Raw genomic sequence first — 22,259 nt, forward strand, 5'->3', positions numbered from 1 at the left:
ATGACTACATCGGATTGCGTGGGAAACTCAGAGAAGATGGATGGGAACGGGGCACTTCAGACTGGAAGTTCAAAACAAATTTTTCGCGAATCGAACAGCAATGGCAATCATGTCAATGGAAACAGCACGCATATCAACGGAAATGGCATTCATGTCAATGGCAGCGAAGCGCACATCCATAGAAACGGCACGCATATCAACGGAAATGGCGTTCATGTCAATGGAAAGGAGACACACATTAATACAAATGGCACGCATATCAACGGAAATGGCATTCATGCCAATGGAAATGAGACGCACATCAATGGAAATGGGACATTGCTCGAATTCGACACGTCGTCCTCGAAGGTCCATACAACAAGCGACTTCAAGGAGGAGTTCAGCATCATCTGTGCAAAGGTTTTGAAAATTAATATTGAGGAGTTAGATGATACTTACTCTTTTGTTTCTTTAGGAGGCGATTCTATATCAGCCATCAGGCTTGTAACGGCATGCGAGGAGCGGGGAATAGAGTTGAAGACTGCTGATGTTATCAGCACAGAGAGCATTTTAGAGCTGTTCTCTACCGCACGACATCGGCCTTCCGCAGAGGATAGCAACGGTGAAGCGAGTATTTTCAACAACGGTGACCAGGAAGACATTGACCCTGCGCCATTCGCGCTGTGGGCCTCTCATCGAGATTCAGATTTGACCGAACAACGGCGGCGGCTGGAGGAGATTGCGCTGTTGTGCGATGTTGAAGCTGAGCAGATTGAGGATGTTTACCCCTGTACACCTTTGCAGGAAGGTTTGATAGCCATAACGACACGACAGCCGGCAGCGTATATGGAGCGCCGCGCATTCTCTCTTACGGAAGACATCGACTTGGAACGATTTTGGGCTGCATGGGAGACGCTGGTTGCAACAGTGGCCAGTCTACGAACCCGCGTAGTCATGGGGCCTGGGGGTCAATCACTGCAGGTGGTGATCCGCGAACGCTTGTTATGGCGGCGAGGATCGAGTTTGAAGAGCTATCTAGCACAGGATCGTGCCGAGGGAATGACGCTCGGCCAGCCGCTGGCACGGTTTGGTCAGATTGAAGAGGAATCCGGACGATGCATCTTTGTCTGGACAGCACATCACAGTATTTACGATGGGTGGAGCGCCTTATTGCTTTACCGACAACTTGCAGCCATTTACCAGCAAAGTTGCGTTCCTCGTCAGATACCTTACTCCCGGTTCCTTCGTTACCTTGCCGACCAAGATTTTACAGTTGCAGCAGGTTACTGGCGCGACCAGCTTCATGGCGATGCAATGGCCGACTGGCCCCCATTACCGAGTGCAAACTATCAGCCACACCCGAAACATGTATATCGAAGCAGTATCAATCTTCCCGAAGGTTATGATTCTGGAACGATCATGATGTCTAATGTCCTGCGAGCGGCTTGGGCTCTGGTTGTGGCACAATATTCTGGGAACGACGATGTGATATTTGCAGTTACCGTATCAGGCAGAAATGCACCAATATCACAAATAGGAGACATTATCGCTCTTACCATTACTACTGTCCCTGTCCGAATATGCATAGACCGCACTATGACTGTTGCAGAGTTTTTATTACAGGTTCAGAGCCAAGCGGTCAAGATGATCGAATACGAGCACACTGGGCTTCAAACGATTAAAAGGTTACTTCCTGAATTTAGCAATGCGCTAGAGCTACAGAATTTGCTCATCATACAACCTGGAGCCGAGAGTGATGCTTATAAGGAGTTCCCTGGGCTTGAAGCGATACCGGTGGCGATGGATGGCTTTGATAGCTACAGTCTCAATGTAGAATGCATACTCGGCAGCCAGGCAATTGAAGTTCATGTCAACTACGACGACCAAGTCCTCGACAATATGCAATTACAACATGTTATGGAACAATTCTCATCCACAGTCCAACGATTGTGCAGTCCATCGGTCGGCAAACTCTTAGTTCACGAGGTAGCTATGATCAAGACATCAGATCAACGACAGATCCTTGACTGGAATGAGTTTGTTCCTCCGGGTGTGAACAGGTGTATTCACCATTTGGTACAAGATCAGGTCAATGCACAACCAGCTACGAGCGCAGTCGATGCGTGGGACGGAGAATATACGTATGCGGACTTAGCGAGCGAAAGTATACGCTTAGCCCACCACCTAGTTCGCCTCCAGGTGGGACCTGAACAATCTGTCGGTCTTTGTATGAGCAAATCTAGATTCAGCATTGTCGCTATGCTAGCTATTTTATATGCAGGTGGCTCGGTCCTGCCATTGGGCGTAACACACCCTTTTGCTAGGACGAGTAGCATTGTTCAAGAAACTAAGACTAGGATCGTTTTGGTTGATGAGCAGCAGCGAACTGAATTGGGGGCGCTGGCGGCAACCCTGATCGTTGTAGATTCGACACTCATTGAAGGGTTGCCCTCTGAAGAGAACCCCCCTGAGACTGGAGTAACGCCTGATAATGCTGCCTGGATTCTTTACACCTCAGGAAGCACTGGAACCCCCAAAGGAGTGGTATTGCAACACGCATCACTCTGTACTAGTCTGACAGGTCACGCAAAGTCTGTGGGAATCAACAACTACACCCGAACTTTCCAATTTGCTGCTTTCACGTTCGATGTCAGTATCTGTGACATCTTTAGCACCCTCCAAGCTGGTGGATGCGTCTGCATGCCATCTGAAGATGAGCGCATGAACTCATTGGCAGAGGCCGCGAGTCGAATGGACGTCAATTATGCTGAACTCACGTCGACAGTGACGGAGACAATAACTCCATCCCAAGTCCCCTCATTATCCACTTTGCTCCTGAGTGGTGAGCCCCTAAAGCCTTCAGTTCTGTCCACCTGGGGAAGGCGATCTAGTGTGTTTAACTCATACGGGCCAACAGAATGCTCCATAGTGGCGTCTAACAGTAGGCGATTATTTAATATTGAGGAGGCACAAAATATTGGAAGACCAATGAAGTCACTGTTCTGGGTCGTGCAGGCAGGCAACTACCATCAGCTATGTCCAATTGGGGCACCCGGCGAGCTCCTTATCGAAGGTCCACTTCTAGCAAGAGGGTACCTGAACGATGAGAAGAAGACGCAAGCAGCATTCATCATCGACCCTGACTTTACGAAGCAGCTGGACCTAGGGCCTGGACGTCGTATGTATCGCACTGGTGATCTGGTCCGTCAAAATCAAGATGGATCACTCATGTACTTGGGTCGATGCGATAGTACACAGGTCAAGATTCGCGGACAGAGGGTGGAAATTTCTGAGATTGAGTATCAAATCGTGCGCCACCTCCCGGAGATTCGAACTGTGGCCGTCGAGTTGTTACGACGAGGCGCGCAGACCAGCCTTGTGGCGGTGATGAATTTTGCCATGGATTCCGAATATACCACTCCAGCTGCTTTCAACACAACGACAACAACGATAGGAACGGTAGCTTCAGCAGATGTGCTACGTGAAGTCTTCCAGGGCTTGCAGCTGGCACTATCTCAGGTGCTCCCTGCTTATATGATTCCCGCATTGTATGTGCCTATGTCTAATATACCGATGAATGCATCTGGCAAACTTGACCGACGGGCCTTGCGGACACAGCTAGATGCGATGCCATTCAACGAATTACAACTCTACATGTCCGACGAGGGACCAAAGACGGCCCCGTCTACCGCCTCAGAGCAGCAGGTCCAGAGTCTGTGGTCAGAGGTGCTGGCTATAAATCCTCAGGATATAGGAAAAAGCGACAACTTTTTTCGCATAGGCGGTGATTCTATTGCGGCAATGCGGATGGTGGCGTTGAAGGATTCTCGCTACTTACGGCTGACCGTTGCGGACGTTTTTCAGCACCCACGATTATCGGATTTGGCCCGCGTGATTGATGGACGCATGGTTGACGATGGAGTTGAAGAAGAAGATGCGGCTCCGCTTGATCTGTGGGAGAAGTCTGGAATCTATGACCGTGATACGAGTAAGCGAGCACAAGCCCTTGCAATCATCGCTACACGGTGCAACATTAAAGTGGAGGACATTGAAGACATCTACCCTTGCACCTCTCTGCAGGAAGGCCTAATTGCGATTACTGCACATCAGCCAACAGCATATGTGAGCCGTCAGGTCTACAAACTAGCGCCTACTCTTGATATCGCTCGCTTCCAGGAAGCATGGCAAACCTTGGCTCAAGCAACCCCCATCCTCCGCACTCGGATTCTGGCAGGCGTGGATACTAGTGATGTATCACTGCAAGTCGTTGTGCGTGGTAGTATCTCATGGCAGTCCGGTGCAGACTTGAGTGACTATGTTGCTGAAGATAAAGATGCTGGTATGAAGCTTGGCCAGCCGTTGGTGCGATTTGGCCTTGTCCAGAACACTGGCGAGGGTTTCTTTATCTGGACCGCCCACCACAGCGTGTACGATGGCTGGAGCGTGTCGCTGATGTTTCGGCGTCTTTATGATATCTACTTTGACCAGCGGATGCCTTCCACAGTACCATACTCTCGCTTCATCCGTTATCTCACCCGCCATGATGACGACGCAAGTAGAAGATATTGGCTAAATCAGCTTCAAGGAGATGTTTTGGCAAATTGGCCGTCATTACCGCGTGCTGATTATCAACCGAAGCCGCCGCAGCGTTATACATACGATATTACTCTGTCGGATCTCGCAATGCACAATCGAGAAAACTCAGATTTGCCGAACGTGCTTCGAGCTGCATGGGCCCTGACAATGGGCAAGTATACTGGTCAAGGTGATGTAGTCTTCGGAGTTACTCTGTCAGGGCGCAATGCGCCGGTCTGGCAAATAGCGGAAATGACGGGACCAACGATTACCACTGTACCCGTAAGAATCCATTTAGACGGTGCACAGCCTCTCACTGTCAACCAATTCCTCCAGAACGTACAGCAGCAGGCAGCGGATATGATCAATTACGAACACTCAGGCTTGCAAGTAATCAAGAAGCTCGTTCCAGAGCTTGGTTCAAGTCTAGAGCTACGAAACCTACTTGTCATTCAGCCCACTTCCGATATAGACAGCACCACTTTTCCAGGGCTGGACCCAATGCCGGTCGACCTAGAAGGTTTCGACAGCTACGGACTCACAGTGGAGTGCTCCCATCTATCTGGATTAATAAAGGTTGAAGCCCGCTACGACGAAAAAGTTATCGCCACTCCACAGCTTAAGAGGACAATCAGGACATTCGAGCATGTTGTGAGGCAGTTATTTGATGTTCGTAACGGTGTACATCGCCTCGAGGAGATATGTTGCCTGAGTGCATACGATGAGGAAGCTATCTTGAACTGGTCGAAGACCTCCCCTGTTCGAATCGAACGATGTATACACGAACTGGTACAAGAGCAAGCTAAAGTTCGCCCTAATGCTACAGCTATTTGTGCGTGGGATGGTAATCTCACGTATAACGAGCTTGATATACAAACTACATGGTTAGCCCGATACTTGACACGCCCTGGAACACGGTCACAGCGGATGGTTGGCGTTTGCATGGACAAATCCAAATGGGCAGGAATCTCAATGCTTGCCGTGCTGAAGGCTGGTGCAGTAGTGGTACCTCTCGGTGTTAATCATCCAGAAGCACGTATAAAAGGCATGGTTCATGATACCGAAATCGACACAATTCTGGTGGATGAGAAGCAGCGAGATCGGCTCTCCATTCCAGGCGTCAGGCTGATCACAGTCGACGCTGATCTGCTGAAGGAACTGCCTGTTCTTGCTGAGAAGCAAGTACTGCTAAATAGCACCAGTCCACACAGTGCCGCATGGGTAATTTATACTTCCGGTAGTACTGGCAAGCCGAAGGGAGTTGTACTACAGCACGTCGCCCTTTGCAGTAGTATACAAGCCCACGGTGCTAGATTTGGCATGGACACAAACACAAGGATGTTGCAATTCGCTGCGCATACATTTGATGCTTGCATTCAAGATTATTTTACTACATTGTCCTGGGGGGGCGTGGTTTGCGTCCCAAGCGAGAACGACCGAATGAGTGACCTGACAGCCGCTATGCGCCAAATGAGAGTTACTTTTGCCACCCTTACCTCGACTGTTGCGCGTCTAATCGACCCCCGTGAGGTGCCGTCGATGCAACAAATTGCTCTGGTGGGCGAACCTGTTAAGGCAGACGTCGTGGAGCAGTGGCTAGGCCATGTCATAGTCCTCAATGCGTACGGACCCTCAGAATGCTCTATTCATTCCTCCTGTGGGGAACCTCTGAAAGATGCAACCCAGTCGGCAGTCATTGGCACAGGAATGGGCACAAGACTATGGGTCGCCGATGTGGACTACAACCAACTATGCCCAATTGGGGCTCCTGGAGAATTGCTTATTGAGGGTCCATTATTAGCACGAGAATATCTCAATGACGCTAGGAAGACGAGAGCTGCCTTTGTTTCGGATCCTAGATTTGCTCAGAGGTTTGACTTGCCATCCGGTACCCGCATGTACCGGACTGGAGACCTTGTTAAACAGAACGAGGACTCATCTATCACGCACCTTGGGCGACGTGATACGCAAATCAAGATTCGAGGACAGCGTGTGGAGATTGGCGAAATTGAATATCAAATTGCACAACATCCTCAAATTCGGACTGTGGCTGTAGAACTACTTGAGCAAGACAGCACCGGGTCACAGGTAATCCTCACAGCGGTGATAGAATTTACTGAGGATAGTGAGCACCGTCATGGGGCAGTGGCTCCGTCAGGGTTATTGATGCTTACCCCTTCCCTGTCGCTTGCATTCGAAATGCTACGAGGATCGCTATTCCAAGTTTTGCCGACGTACATGCTGCCGAGCATGTACGTTCCAATTGCAGACATGCCGTTGAATGTAAATGGCAAACTCGACCGCCGTGCAGTCCGCGACCTTTTAGGGGCCATGACGCCTGATAGCCGACAGCAATACTTGTCAGCCAGCAATGATAAAGCGGCACCTTCCACTAGAGCAGAATGCCTAGTCCACTCCCTTTGGACTGAAGCATTGGGCCTCTCCTTCGGCCAAGTGGGTATCTACGATAATTTCTTCCAAATTGGTGGAGATTCGGTGGTTGCCATGCGCATGGTAGCTACAGAATCGGCTCGCGAATTACAATTGACAGTAGCGGATTTGTTCCAACACCCGCGGTTGATTGAGCTAGCAGAACTTCTTGCTAAGCGTTCCGTCAATAAAGAAGTAGAACAAGACCCTGAACCGTTCTCGCTTTGGTTACAGGAGAAAGTCGGATCAGAACAGCAACAAGAAAAACTGGATGTGATTGCTAAGCAATGTGGCATCCCCGTCAACGATATCGAGGATGTATATCCGTGCACACCGTTACAAGAAGGGCTTATGGCCATCACAGCACGACAGCCATTGGCATATATCGACCGCCAGGTTTACAAGCTTGCCGATACGATTGACTTAGATCGCTTTCAGGCAGCTTGGCGAGCTCTTTCAGAGGCAACTCCGATCCTGCGAACACGCATCCTCACAAGTCAAGGACTGCAATCATTTCTCCAAGTCGTGGTGCGTGGAAGTGACCCATGGAGAGCTAGCGACAATCTAGAGGACTATATAGCTTCGGATCGAGACGAGGGAATTGCTCTCGGAAAGCCCCTTGTGAGATCTGGCTTGGTCCGAGCGCGAGGTTCCAATGAGCGTTACTTTGTATGGACGGCTCATCATAGCGTGTACGACGGCATAAGTGCGCTTCTGATGTATCGACAGCTTGCCAATATATATTTCCAGGGCAGTCTACTACCCACGCAGCCCTTTACTCGATTCATTCGCTATCTTGCTCGAAAAGAGGTAGCAACGGCGGACAATGCAGCCTTTTGGGCTGATCAGCTTCAAGGAGACGTGATGGCGAATTGGCCTCCGCTCCCTCGCATCGACTACCAGCCAAAGCCACAGCATGAAATGACACAAATTCTTCCACTTCCTCAGTGTGAGTCTCGGAGCGCCGTTACCACTTCCAATGTGATTCGTGCTGCTTGGGCTCTTATAATGGCACAACACACAGGTTATAGTGATATAGTCTTTGCGGTTACGGTATCTGGTCGAAACGCACCTATTCCGCAAGTGGATAGTATTATTGCCCCTACTATTACTACTGTACCAGTACGTATCCAAGTCGATTGGACGCAGGATGTAGCTGGATTTCTCCTCGCTATACAAAAGCAGGCTGCGCAAATGATAGATTATGAGCATACTGGCTTGAGGGCTATCAAGGCTCTAGTTCCTGAGCTCGGTCCGACATTAGACCTTCGAAATGTTCTAGTAGTGCAAACAGCTGAAGAACAAGGAGCAGCTGACCACTTCCCCGGTATCGAAGCACTTCCGCTTGGAAAAGAGAACTTTGACAGCTATGGACTTCTTACTGAGTGCACACTCGGTATGGACGAAGTGAGCATCGCCCTCCGCTATGATGACAATGTCATACCGTCGTCATCGATCAAAAGAATCCTCGCCCAATTTGCACATCTTGTACGACAGCTAAGCGGTACTGCCACATCCAAACCCTGTCGCTTAAATGATATTGTCCTTGTCGGTCCTGAAGATCACGAACAGATCCTGCAGTGGAACGGCACACTACCACGTCGGGTAGACACTTGCATTCACGAGCTGTTCTATAAGCAAGTGATGTCCCAACCTCAAGCAAAAGCAGTATGCGCATGGGACGGCGAGCTTTCATACAGCGACCTAGCTGATCAGGCCCTACGTCTGGCCCATCAGCTTGCTAGTCTCGGCATTGGTCCGGAGAAGAAGATAGGGCTATGTATGAACAAATCCAAATGGGCTATTGTTGCGATTCTGTCAATTCTTTTTGCCGGCGGAGTGGTAGTCCCACTTGGCGTTACACATCCTCTGCCTCGACTTGACGTTGTTATTGAGGATGCTTCTATCGACGTGATCCTCGTCGACCTACATCACAAGAGTCGTCTTGCTGATCTCAGCCGAAATGTTAAACTAATTACAGTAAATCCCTCCTTGCTAAAGACATTGCCGATGAACACGGAACCTCCTCTGACTGGAGTGACATCTCGCAACGCTGCGTGGATTATCTACACTTCAGGTAGTACCGGTACTCCTAAGGGCGTCGTGCTAGAACATGGGGGTTGTTGCACGAGCATGAGAACCCAGGGTGAGAAAATGGGATTATCATCCGAGACCCGAGCTTTACAATTTACACCCTTTACATTCGATGTAAGCATCTCTGATGTATCAGCGACCTTGATCTATGGTGGATGTATTTGCGTTATATCCGAGAGCGACCGCCTCAACAACCTACCGGGAGTTATACGGGCGATGAAGGTCAATTTTGCTAGTCTTACTCCAACTGTAGCACAAATGCTTTCGCCCGCTGAAGTGCCATCATTAGCCACATTGGCATTGACCGGTGAAGCAGTCAAACCAGAAGTTGTCGAGTTATGGATGAATTCAGTCGCACTTTACGACACATACGGACCATCCGAGGGCTCGGTCTGTACATGCAATGGGCCACTTTCAAGTCCTGATCAAGCAGACAATATTGGATTTCCGATGTCTACCTTACATTGGGTAACGCAACTACACAATTATAATCAGCTTTGCCCTATTGGTGCCCCAGGCGAACTTCTGATCGAAGGACCGCTATTGGCTAGAGGTTACCTCAACAGTGCGAAGACCAAAGAATCGTTCGTCGTGGATCCTACATTTACAGAGCAACAAACAGGTCTATCTTCAACCCGTTACATATATCGCACAGGGGACCTAGTACGTCAGAATGAGGACGGATCGTTTATATACCTCGGTCGGCGCGACAATCAGATCAAGATACGAGGCCAACGAGTGGAAGTTGGCGAGATTGAATATCAGATCGTCCGTCACTTGGCAGGAGCTCATGCAGCAGTAGTAGCAATGCTAGAGGATGGTGCCAACATTAGTCTGGTTGCAACTGTAGACTTCAAGAGTGACAGCGAGCACTACCCGGGGGAGGTAGAATCACTGGGAACCCTAGCTCCAACTCCTCAACTAAGAAACGCTTTCAACGAGCTTCGCCAGTCGCTGACTGAAATCCTACCATCCTATATGGTGCCTGCAACTTTTCTGCCGTTGGCACAGATGCCTACAAATCTCTCCGGCAAACTCGATCGACTAGAAGTCCATGCTTTGCTCCAAGCGATACCACCTAGCGACCTGGCACGATATATGATTGACGAAACGTTATCCCAGGAGGCACCTTCAACAGAGATGGAGAAAGTCATTCAGTGTCTATGGGCTGAAGCTCTGGATATTGCCATGGACAAGATCGGCGCTCATGATAACTTTTTCCAGATTGGAGGCGATTCAGTCACAGCAATGCGAATAGTATCGGCGACGACACAAACCAACCAGCTGCAATTAACTGTCTCAGACATCTTCCAAAACCCACGGTTATCCGACCTAGCATGTGTGATGGCTGAACGTGGAAGAAACGACCTCGACGTCATGGGCGAAGATCCGGAGCCATTCTCATTATGGGAAGGTGCCGTTAGTGGCGGTTTAAACGAGCAAAGACGACAAATCGAAGTTATTGCAGAGCAGTGCGATGTTTCCATCGAAGATATCGAAGACATTTATCCATGTACGCCACTACAAGAGGGTCTACTAGCTGTTACAGCACGTCAGCCATCTGCGTACGTAAGCCGTCAAGCATATGTTCTGTCTAATCAAATCGACGTACCTCGCTTCCAAAAGGCATGGCACAAGTTAGTGGCAAGCACTCCTATCTTACGAACACGCGCCGTTGTGGGACCAGGTGCTTCGTTACAGGTAGTAGTACGTGACGAGATTACTTGGCGATGCAGCTCAAGTCTAGAGGACTACATCCAGCAGGATAAGGACGAAGGTATAAGACCAGGTCAGCCGCTCTCACGCTACGGTCTTGTCGAACTACCCTCTGGCGAGCAGATTTTTGTTTGGACAGCCCACCACAGTATATATGATGGCTGGACTATTCGCTTGTTATGCAGTCAGCTCATAAGTCTTTACCAACAAGATGAAGATATACCTATATCTATTCCGTATTCACGCTTCATCCAATACCTCACCCAAACGAATAGTGCGGAGAGCATCGAATACTGGCGTGAACAGCTCAAGGGAGATTCAGTAACCGCAGATTGGCCTTTGCTTCCTCAACCCAATTATGAACCCCGACCACGGCACTCGCTCAAAAAGCGTATATCTTTGCCTCATGCTGAGCGTCAGGATATCGTGATGTCCAACATATTGCGAGCCGCCTGGGGCCTAGTGATGGCACAATACTCTGGTCAGAACGACGTAGTATATGCAGCTAACGTCTCTGGTCGCAGTGCACCAGTCAGAGACGTGACCGATATTGCTGCCCCAACAATCACCACAGTACCTATACGAATGCGCTTCGACCACACTGGCACTGTGTATGACTTCTTGCACCATATTCAACAACAAGCTATTGAAATGATCAACCACGAACATACAGGTCTGCAAGTGATCAAGTCGCTTGCCCCAGAACTGAGTGATTCGGTGTTGAAGCTTCGAAACCTTCTCGTCATCCAGCCAGCTGCTGAGAGCGATACGCATCTTGATTTTCCTGGAATTACGCTTGTTCCAGCGGACGTCGAGGACTTTGACGCCTATGCAGTGAACATTGAGTGCACGTTGGGGCAAGAGGTTGGTGTTGAAGCACGTTACGACGAGGGTGTTGTCCCAACACCCCATATGAACAGGGTTCTGGACCAGTTCGTATACATTGTTGAACGACTATGTGATCCGTCTATTAGAACACATCAGCTAAGGGATGTCAATCTGATCAACCCCGAAGACAAAATGCAGATCTCAACATGGAATGCAACTGGACCTCAGCGTGTAACTAAATGCATACATGAGCTCGTACAAGAGCAGGCCCTCGCGCGCCCACTGGCTCTGGCAGTTCTGGCTTGGGATGGACAGCTCACTTATAGCGAACTAGACCATCTAGCCAATAGCCTCGCACACCAACTCGTGTCTTTCGGCGTTGGGTCTGCCCTGGATCAGATGGTGGGTGTGTGTATGGAAAAGTCCCTGTTTGCAGTGGTGGCAATGCTAGCAGTACTCAAAGCGGGAGGCGTAGTTGTTCCATTGGGAGTTACTCATCCAACAACGCGGCTCAATACTATCATCCAGGACACGGGGATGAGCATGGTACTTGTAGACGCCGTCCAAGACGAGCGCCTTGCTGGACTAAGTCCTAGACGACTGTTGGTCAATTCAAGCTATCTAAACCAACACCTGCCCGCTCAAATAGCGGGCCCAAAGACCCCGGTCACTCATATCGACGCCGCATGGGTTATCTACACTTCAGGAACGACGGGCACACCTAAAGGAGCAGTCTTGGAGCACGGTGCTCTGAGCACGAGTATCAAAGCGCATGGAGCTAGGTATGGATTTGGCTATCATACACGCAAAATCAATTACGCAGCGCATACCTTCGACGGCACGATTGAAGACTTCTTTACAACTCTTTCTTGGGGAGGTATATGCTGTGTTCCATCTGAAGAGGATCGGATGGACACGCATAAGCTGACGGAGTTCATGCGTTTGACAGGAGTCAATTCTGCTGCCATGACATATACGGTCGCTCGTTTGTTCTCTCCGAAGGATGTACCAAGTCTACATACCCTAGTACTAGGAGGGGAGCCAGCAACAATCGATGTGGTGAAGATATGGATGACGGAAGTCAATCTTTTTAACTGTTATGGTCCATCGGAATGTTCGATTTTTTCTACTGCCGCGGGGCCAACCAAGAACGTGAACGAGCTCCATAACATTGGGTTTCCTATTGGGACGCGCCTATGGGTAGTTGATATAGAAGACTATAACAAGTTGTGCCCTATTGGAGCTCCGGGTGAGCTTCTGATTGAAGGCCCTCAACTGGCCCGAGGTTACTTGAATGATGAAAGCAAGACTGGTGCTGCTTTCATTGTCGACCCGGCTTTTACAGCCCACTTCAATCTACCGCGTGGGCTTCGAATGTATCGTTCTGGCGATATTGTGCGTCAGAAGAACGACGGCTCACTAGTTTACGTCGCACGGCGTGACATGCAGGTTAAGATACACGGTCAGCGGGTTGAGATCGGAGAAATCGAGACCCAGATTTCGCAGCATCTACCAGAGGCTCGTACTGTAGCTGTAGAGTTACTGAAGCTGGGCACACAAGGCCAGCCTGTTCTAGTTGCAGCCTTGGACTTTGCGGATGAAAGTCAGTATCACACTAGCGATATCACGTCCTTCGGTATGCTTGCTCCAACCGAAGAAATACGGGAAGTCTTTATCAAGCTTAGTGGGACCTTGTTTCAAGTACTCCCCGGATACATGGTGCCATCAGCTTATGTATCTGTCGCTGAAATGCCGCGAAATATCTCGGGTAAGCTTGATCGTAAGACTCTGAGGAATATGCTAGAAGCTTTACCCGCCGACACATTTCAACAATATCTGGATGGAGAAGCTAAAGCATCACCATCAACTGATATGGAACTTCGATTACAAGCCCTTTGGGCTGAAGCTCTAGGTATAAGCACGGACAGAGTAGGTGCTCACGACAACTTCTTCCAGCTCGGGGGTGACTCGGTAGCTGGGATGCGTATTGTAGCTATGAGCCAAGCTCGTGAACTAAGATTGAACGTCGCAGACATCTTTTCTCACCCACGCTTGTCGGACCTGGCGGGAATCTTGGCTGAACGAACAAACAACGATGAGGTATTCCACTCAGATCCTCAACCATTTGCTCTCTGGTCAAGCACAACAAGCAAAGTGTTAGATGAGGGTGAACTCCTGGAAGACATTGCATCCAAATGCGATGTCACTGTGAACCAGATCGAAGACATTTACCCTTGCACGCCGCTCCAAGAAGGTATGATAGCGATTACAGCAAGACAATCTGCTGCCTACGTGAGTCGCCAAATATACGCATTCGACGCCACGGTGATCGAACTGGACAGATTTCAAAGAGCCTGGCAGATGCTGGCCAATGCTACCCCTATTCTCCGGACTCGATTGGTGATCACGCAGAACGGCCAGTCGATGCAGGTGGTGCTTTACGACGCTATCGAGTGGCGACTAAGTACAGACCTCGTTACGTATGTGAACCAGGACATCGACGAGGGCATCACCCTAGGCCAGCCGCTGTTGAGGTACAGTCTTGTCAAGCAAACCACCGGCGAATGCTTCTTTGTCTGGACAGCTCACCACTGTATATATGATGGCTGGACTATGCGTTCAATCTGCCAGCGCCTTGTTGAGACATACAATAACATTAACAATGCCGGCTACCAAATGCCTCCTCCCGTACCATACTCACGTTTCATCTACTATCTCACTCAAAGTGATGAGTCGGCTGCGGCAACTTACTGGCGTCAGCAACTACAGGGCGACGTAATGGCTGACTGGCCACCACTGCCAAGTGTCGATTACCAGCCAAAGCCACGACATCGGGCAAAGAAGACGATCAGAGTTTCAGGAGGTCCTAGCAAAGAGATTCTGACTTCCAACATACTTCGGGCTGCCTGGGCCTTAGTGATGGCGCAGTATACAGGACATCGGGACGTTGTGTTTGCGGCCGCTGTCTCTGGCCGCAATGCTCCCGTCTGGCAAATTGGTGAAATTGTGGGTCCTACTCTGACTACTGTGCCTGTTAGAGTGCAAGTAGACCGTACCATTACGGTGAGACAGTTCATTCAAGCAGTTCAGGAACAATCAACCTCCATGATTCGCTACGAGCACACCGGATTACAAAAGATTAAAGCCCTTGTGCCTGAAGCAGTCACGGCCTTGGAGCTACGTAATGTTCTTGTGGTGCAAATTGCAGCGGAAAGCGATAACGGCATTGAATTCCCAGGACTAACGGCCCTCCCAGTGCCATTTGAGGATTTTGATAGCTTCGGCATCCATCTCGAGTGCACGCTAGGATCAGATATCATCGAAGTCGAGGCTCGCTATGATGTCAACGTCGCGTCGACCTCGTATACGGAGAGAGTACTCGACCAGTTCGAGTACGTGGTCCAACAATTCCATGACCCGACCTACAGTGAATGCTCCTTGCAGAGTATTCAGCTCAATGCACACGACGAGCGCCAAATATTGGCGTGGAACACGACGGTGCCATCGCACACAGAGATATGTGTGCATGATTTAGTGGATATCCATGTCGCCGCTCGACCCACGGCACCTGCGATCTGCGGATGGGATGGTGATCTCACTTACGGGGAGCTTTCCCAACTAGCCACTTCCCTCGCTCTTTATCTCCAAAGCCAGCTAGGTGTGGGACCGGAGCAAATGGTCGGAGTGTGCATGGAAAAGTCAAAATGGGCCGTGGTTGCTATGCTAGCCGTAATGTACGCTGGCGGTGTCGTTGTACCTCTGGGCGTCGCTCACCCCTTGACTCGAATCAGGAGCATTTTAGCAGACTCGGCGTCTAGCGTGATGCTGGTCGATGCCACGCAAAGGGAGAGGCTAGCCGATGTGCATGCCACACTAATCAATGTCGATGCAAAGCTCATAGAGCGTCTATCAAGCCAGAATCAGGATCAGACACAAGTGTTGCAGACAGAGGTGACACCTCGCAATTTGGCCTGGGTAGTCTATACCTCTGGAAGCACGGGCAACCCTAAAGGGGTCATGTTGGAGCATAGAGCACTAAGCACCAGTCTTTTGGCCCATGGATATGCCTTTGGGATGGATATCAACACCCGCACGATTCAGTTTGCGGCCCATACATTCGACGCTGCCATCCAGGATATCTTTACGACCTTTTGCAAAGGTGGTTGTGTCTGTATTCCCTCGGAGCATGATCGAGTCAACAGTCTTACTACGGCAATGGTCTCCATGAACATCAACTTTGCAAACTTTACCTCGACTGTTGCGTCAATGCTTATACCGGAAGAAGTTCCGTCATTACGGACCATGATCCTAGCTGGTGAAGCCGTTACTCCAACTGCAGTAGGGCTTTGGTCGCAGCATGTTACTATTTTTAACTCTTATGGTCCGTCCGAGTGCTCCATCAACTCGTCATGCAGTAAGCCAGTTAAAGAGGTCAGTCAGGCATCGAACGTAGGTTTGCCATTATCCTGCTGCTTTTGGGTTACGGATGCCGCCAACTGCAACTACCTCTGCCCTATCGGCGCGCCTGGGGAGCTTCTAATCGAAGGTCCAATTCAGGCCCGAGGCTATCTAAACGACAAGGAAAAAACAAACGCATCCTTCGTGACGGACCCTGGCTTTACTAGGAGACTCGGCCTATCCGGACGTCGTATGTATCGAACTGGTGATTTAGTGCGACAAAATACGGATGGCACACTGACGTATCTTGGTCGCCAGGATCTTCAGGTCAAGATCCGTGGTCAACGAGTGGAAATCGGAGAGATTGAATATTATATTAAGAAGCAGCTAGCTGGTGCTCGCACAGTCTCGGTCGAGAAAATGGAGCAAGGTCTTCAGAGAGAGCAGATACGACTTGTAGCTGTGATGGACTTCAATGATACGAGTGAGCATTCTCGTAACACCAATGTTCTTCTAGATTCTGGAGCATTACAGCCGACGCCAATTCTTCAAAATGCATTCGAGAAGCTACGCAAGTCACTTAGCGACGTCCTGCCATCATACATGGTTCCCACTTTCTACCTACCGCTAGCTCAAATGCCGATCAACGGCTCAAATAAACTTGATCGACGAGCTGTTCAAGCCGTTCTTGCCGGTCTAACACCAGATACTTTGCAACAATACCTACCCAGTAGCACAAATGCAATACAAGCTCCAGAAACTGAGTTGGGACGACGACTTCAAGGTCTTTGGGCCGATGCACTTGGCATTAGCGTTGATTCTGTGGGGATGAATGACAACATTTTCCACTTAGGTGGAGACTCGGTGACAGCAATGCGCATAGTGGCAGCGGCGTACTCTCGTGAGCTTCAACTCACCGTTGCAGACATATTTCAGCACCCTCAGCTTGCCGATTTAGTTGATGCGCTCAGCAACCGCTCGCTCGACCTCAGCACCAAGGTAGAAGAGAACCCACTGCCCTTTGAACTTTGGGAGGAGGCAGCTAGCTGTAACTTCGAGGAGCAGCAGAGGCTTTTAACTGAAGTTGCAGCTCAATGTGGTGTCGCTGTCAGCCAGATTGAGGATGTCTATCCCGCAACACCCCTACAGGAAGGTCTCATAGCTATTACGGCAAGACAGCCTGCCGCTTACGTCAGTCGACAGGTGTATACCTTGGACGACACGGTAGACCAGGCCAGGTTCAAAGCAGCCTGGCAGGCTTTGTCCGACGAAGCTCATATCCTTCGCACTCGACTCTTGGTTGCGCCTCACGGGCTCCAAGTCGTGGTCAACGACAGGGCTACTTGGCAATATGGCACGGATTTGGATAGATATCTGCAAGCTGATCGCAGAGCCGGCATGTCTCCTGGGGAGCCATTAGTGCGGTATGGCTTCGTCAAACAACCATCTGGGGAAACATTTTTCATTTGGACATCTCACCATTCCTTGTACGACGGCTGGACGCTCCGATCTCTTGGGAAACGACTCATTGATCTCTACAATGGTGGCGATCCGCAGTCTTTTGTTCCATTCTCACGCTTCATCCGGTACCTTCAGTTCGGTCGCCCTGACAAGAACGATGCCGTATCGTACTGGAGAAACGAATTACAAGGCGATGTTGTGACAGACTGGCCGTCCCTACCACGCCCTGACTATCAACCCTTACCGCAAAACAATTTCAGTCATGCTATCACTCTACCAGATAGTCATTATTCAGGCACTGTGGTGATATCCAATGTTATCCGTGCAGCTTGGGCCTTGGTTATGAGCCAATATTCAGGCCATAACGACGTAGTGTTCGCTGCGACAGTTTCAGGTCGGAATGCTCCAGTGTGGCAAATTGCTGATATACCAGCACCAACTATCACCACAGTGCCATTACGGATATCTGTAGAGCCGACACAAACAGTTGCCGAGTTCTTAGATACAGTCCAACAACAAGCGGTGAATATGATTGACTATGAACACACCGGGCTACAGGGAATCAAGGCGCTAGCACCAGACCTCGGACCTGCCATAGACTTACGCAATCTTTTGGTGGTCCAGCCAACTGCTGACAGCGATAGCACTGTCCAACTAGGCTTCCCAGGGCTTGGTTCGGTACCAATGCCCATCGAGCCCTTTAACAGCTACGGCCTCACCGTCGAATGTAAGCTCGCGTCGCATGAGGTCGTGGTAGACGTCCATTATGACAAGGACGTTATCTCTTCTTCACAATTGAGACGTGTGATAGATTTCTTTGCCTGTGTAGTCGAGCGACTTTGCACCCAGTCTGCTAGATCATGTCGAGTCGAGGACATCGTGGCGATTGGGAAAGAAGACTTGCAACAGGTCTTAGCATGGAATTCGACTATTCCGCCGCACGTGAACAAATGTATCCACGAAATGGTACAAGCCCAAGTCGAGAGAAGTCCAACTGCTTCTGCGATAAATGCATGGGACGGTAATCTTACCTACGGCGAATTTTTCAACAACTCTGCACGCCTTGCACACCACCTTGTTGCTCTTGGAGTAGGTAGAGGGGGCACTGTAGGAATCTGTATGGACAAGTCGAAGTGGGGACCTGTTGCAATGCTTTCCATCATGCAAGCAGGAGCTGCCATAATGCCGTTAGGAACATCGCACCCGCTCATGCGTATCGAGACTATCGTAAACAACTCCGAAGCAGCTATCATCATTGTCGATGAGGAGCAAAAACAGCGACTTGCTCAACTATGCACAAAGTCAACTTTAACTCTAGTGAATATGGATGCAGAACTGTTTAAACAGCTCCCAGCTCAGACTGGGATCCCAGAGACTGGAGTGCGACCGAATGACGCGTCTTGGTTGATACACACTTCAGGCAGCACAGGAATTCCCAAGGGTGTGATCATTGACCATGTTACAATGTCGACTAGTCTCCAAGCACAGGGGTCCTGGCTAGGATTGAATCCAAAGTCAAGATTCCTGCAATTCTCTAACTACACATTTGACAACGTTATTACCGATACATTTGCGACGACAATATTTGGTGGATGTGTTTGCGTTCCATCAGAGGAAGCTCGCATGAATAACTTGACCGAATTCATAGCCACAACGAATATCAACGTCGCTATGCTCACGTCCACTGTGGCCCGACAAATCTCACCTCCACAGGTACCGCTACTACATACCCTAATTCTGACAGGTGAGCCTGTACGCGCCGACGTGGTCAACACTTGGTTAGGCCATGCGGATATCTACAACGCTTACGGACCTACGGAAGGCTCTATGAGCACTTGTACCAAGCCAATAACGAGTTCCGACCAGGTCACAAATATAGGCTACCCATTAGCTACGTGTGCCTGGATCACACAACCTGATTGTAGTCAGCTGTCCCCAATTGGAGCACCCGGGGAACTCTTTATTGAAGGCCCCCTTCTAGCGCGAGGATATCTCAAAGACCCAGCGAAGACCCGTGATTTATTTATCATTGATCCTGAGTTCACCAAGCGTCTAGGCTTAGAGAATCGTCGAGTGTACCGTACTGGAGATCTTGTCCGTCAAAATGAGGACGGGTCTCTGATTTATCTTGGTCGACGGGATTTACAAGTCAAGATTCGAGGCCAACGGGTTGAGGTTGGTGAGATCGAACATCAAATTATAAGACACATGCCAGGAGCAGAATTGGTAGCTGTGGAATTGACACAGCAGCAAGATACGGAAGCAGAGCAATTGAACTTGATCGCAGCAATTGAGTTTGCGAAAGATAGTGATCATTGCCGTGGCTTGGAGAACATCTCAGGTCCTCGGATACTCGCGCCGACGGATGCATTACGTGACGACTTCGAACGTTTGCGGGGGGCTCTGTACCAAGTTTTACCGTCTTATATGATACCGTCAGCTTTTGTACCCACTGCCAATCTAGATCGAAACTTATCCGGCAAGCTCGATCGAAGGCTACTGCGCGGGTTATTAGGAGCTCTATCAAGGCAAGAGCTGCAGCAATATCTCGATCGTGAAGGATCTAAAGTGGCGCCATCTACTAGCATGGAACGGCAATTACAGACCCTCTGGGCGGAAGCACTTGATGTGCCTCCAGAACAGGTCGGGGCACACGATAACTTCTTTCAGATTGGCGGTGATTCGGTAGTTTCCATGCGTGTTGTTGCGGCATCCCACTTGCACAATCTCAATCTGAGGGTCAGCGATATATTCCAGCATCCGTGCCTGTCAGATCTAGCCGCAGGATTGACCGACCGACTAATTCACCAAGTCATTGGTAGCGAAGATGGTCCCGCTCCTTTCGCCTTGATCGAGACGGACGACATTGACGAGTTCATTCAGCGATTAGCAAATTCAGTCAGCGGATGCGCCATTGAGGACATTGTTGACATCCTCCCAACTACGGATTTTCAGTCATCAACCGTGACTACAGCTTTGACGGCACCTGAATCGGGAACCACCCACTTTCTCCTTGATGGCAATGGCCCATGTGACACACAGGCGCTCAAAAAGAGCTGTCTTGACCTGATTCAGATCACTGACACATTACGTACAGCTTATGTGTTCGATCAAGGTCAACTCTTCCAGGTTGTTCAAGCTGCTTTTGAGCCGGAAATCAAGGTCTACGAGACCGATTCAACTGTGGAGGCCGTCACAGAGGATATAGTCTCCAAGAACATGTTCCAACCCATTGGTTTGGGTCAGCCATTCACTCAAATTGCAATTATTCAGGAGACTGGGACATTGAAACATAGGGTTCTCCTTCGTCTTACTCATGCAGAATACGATGCTCATTCAATGGGCACCATCTGGCAGAATCTTCGATCATTATATGAGGGTACATCAATCCAGCCACAAGCTACATTCTCGGATTTTTTGTACAGTCAGATGCAAAGCATAGGTGATGATACCTATGACTATTGGCGAGACCTTCTGAAGGGATCATGTATGCCTGCAATCAGCCCATCAACGTCGACGATCGGCCAGTATCCCTTGAAGGTCAATCAAGATTTGTCACGTACTATCGAGATGACCGAATCCATGGTCGAGGGCACAACTAGCGCGATTCTCATGAAGACAGCGTGGTCCCTCGTTCTGTCTCAATTTCTGAGCATTACCGACATCGTGTTTGCGGACACTGTATCAACACGAACGGCAGCTGATCCATCTCTGATGGACGCCATGGGCTGCTGCGTCACTCTTCTTCCATTTCGAGTCACACTAGAGCAACAATGGACAATTAAGGATCTGCTACAAAACGTGCGTAACCAGCAGATCCAAAGTATGCAGCATTCCCAACTAGGATTTCGCGAAATCCTGCACAAGTGTAGCGACTGGCCAACCTCAACCCGCTTCACATCTGCCATCAACCACATATCTGGCCAGGACTCCGCTTTCTCAATGCGTGATACTGAGTACAGTATCTCTGCCTTGGAGATCAAAGATCCTTTGTGGATAATTGACGTTGGGATTACAACAATCCAGCGTGGTAATGAGCTCGAAATACGATTGTCTTACCTGCCTGCCAATATATCTGAAATCGTTGCAGCTGGATTATTAGACGCGCTTCGGGACACTGTGCAGCTCATTGCCAATGATCCCCTTCTACCTGTCGAACAGGTGTTGTCGCTCCATAGCGGTGAAAGATTGCAAAACGGGGCATCAAAGTAGTACGGAGATATACCAGTCATTGCCTGGCAATATTTATCATGATGCATGTAAAGATAGCATAGCTTATATGGGGTTGAAGCAAACGCCATAGTAGTAATCGGTTCTATGAGGCCGCCGCGGATATCTACTGTACAAGGCAACAGCGCGTCTTTTTCTAAGAGATGGCGATTTTTGAGACGCAGTATACCCTAATGATGCCGGCTCAATTCTCCGTGGTTCGAAGCAAGAGGAATACGAGGTGGATCGTGACCAGGAAAACGGACATTACGGGCTAGAATGATGAGGATTCGCAGACTATTTGGTTGAGATATTTCTTTCATTTCATTTGTCTTCTTTGGATTTTCAGGGAGTTAGATTAGGCTAATTTTGGATCGATCCGATCTCTATCGAGGAGGTGCTCGAGGTGTTTAGGAGGTTTAAGCAAATGGTTTTTGGAGTTCCTAAATTGTGGAGGGCGTAGTACATGTAAAGAAATGATATTCTAGATACCCGCCACGAGATAGATTTGATATTAGGTATATTTACACTAGTCATTGAATAACTTCACGACGATCTGTCACAGTGTT

At 49.4% G+C, this 22,259-nt stretch overlaps 1 protein-coding gene across 1 annotated transcript; it reads left to right on the forward strand.

The window, feature by feature from the left end:
- On the forward strand, positions 1-21,693 carry BP5553_08811 (putative nonribosomal peptide synthase like protein; the record flags this gene model as incomplete). The annotated part of the gene is made up of 1 exon (XM_032017434.1): positions 1-21,693. The coding sequence occupies one exon, from the start codon at positions 1-3 to the stop codon at positions 21,691-21,693; it is 21,693 nt and encodes a 7,230-aa protein (XP_031866077.1).
- Positions 21,694-22,259: the final 566 nt, after the last annotated feature.

Source organism: Venustampulla echinocandica (assembly GCF_003357145.1).
Source record: "Venustampulla echinocandica strain BP 5553 chromosome Unknown scaffold_9, whole genome shotgun sequence".
Classification (NCBI taxonomy): Eukaryota; Fungi; Ascomycota; class Leotiomycetes; order Helotiales; family Pleuroascaceae; genus Venustampulla; species Venustampulla echinocandica.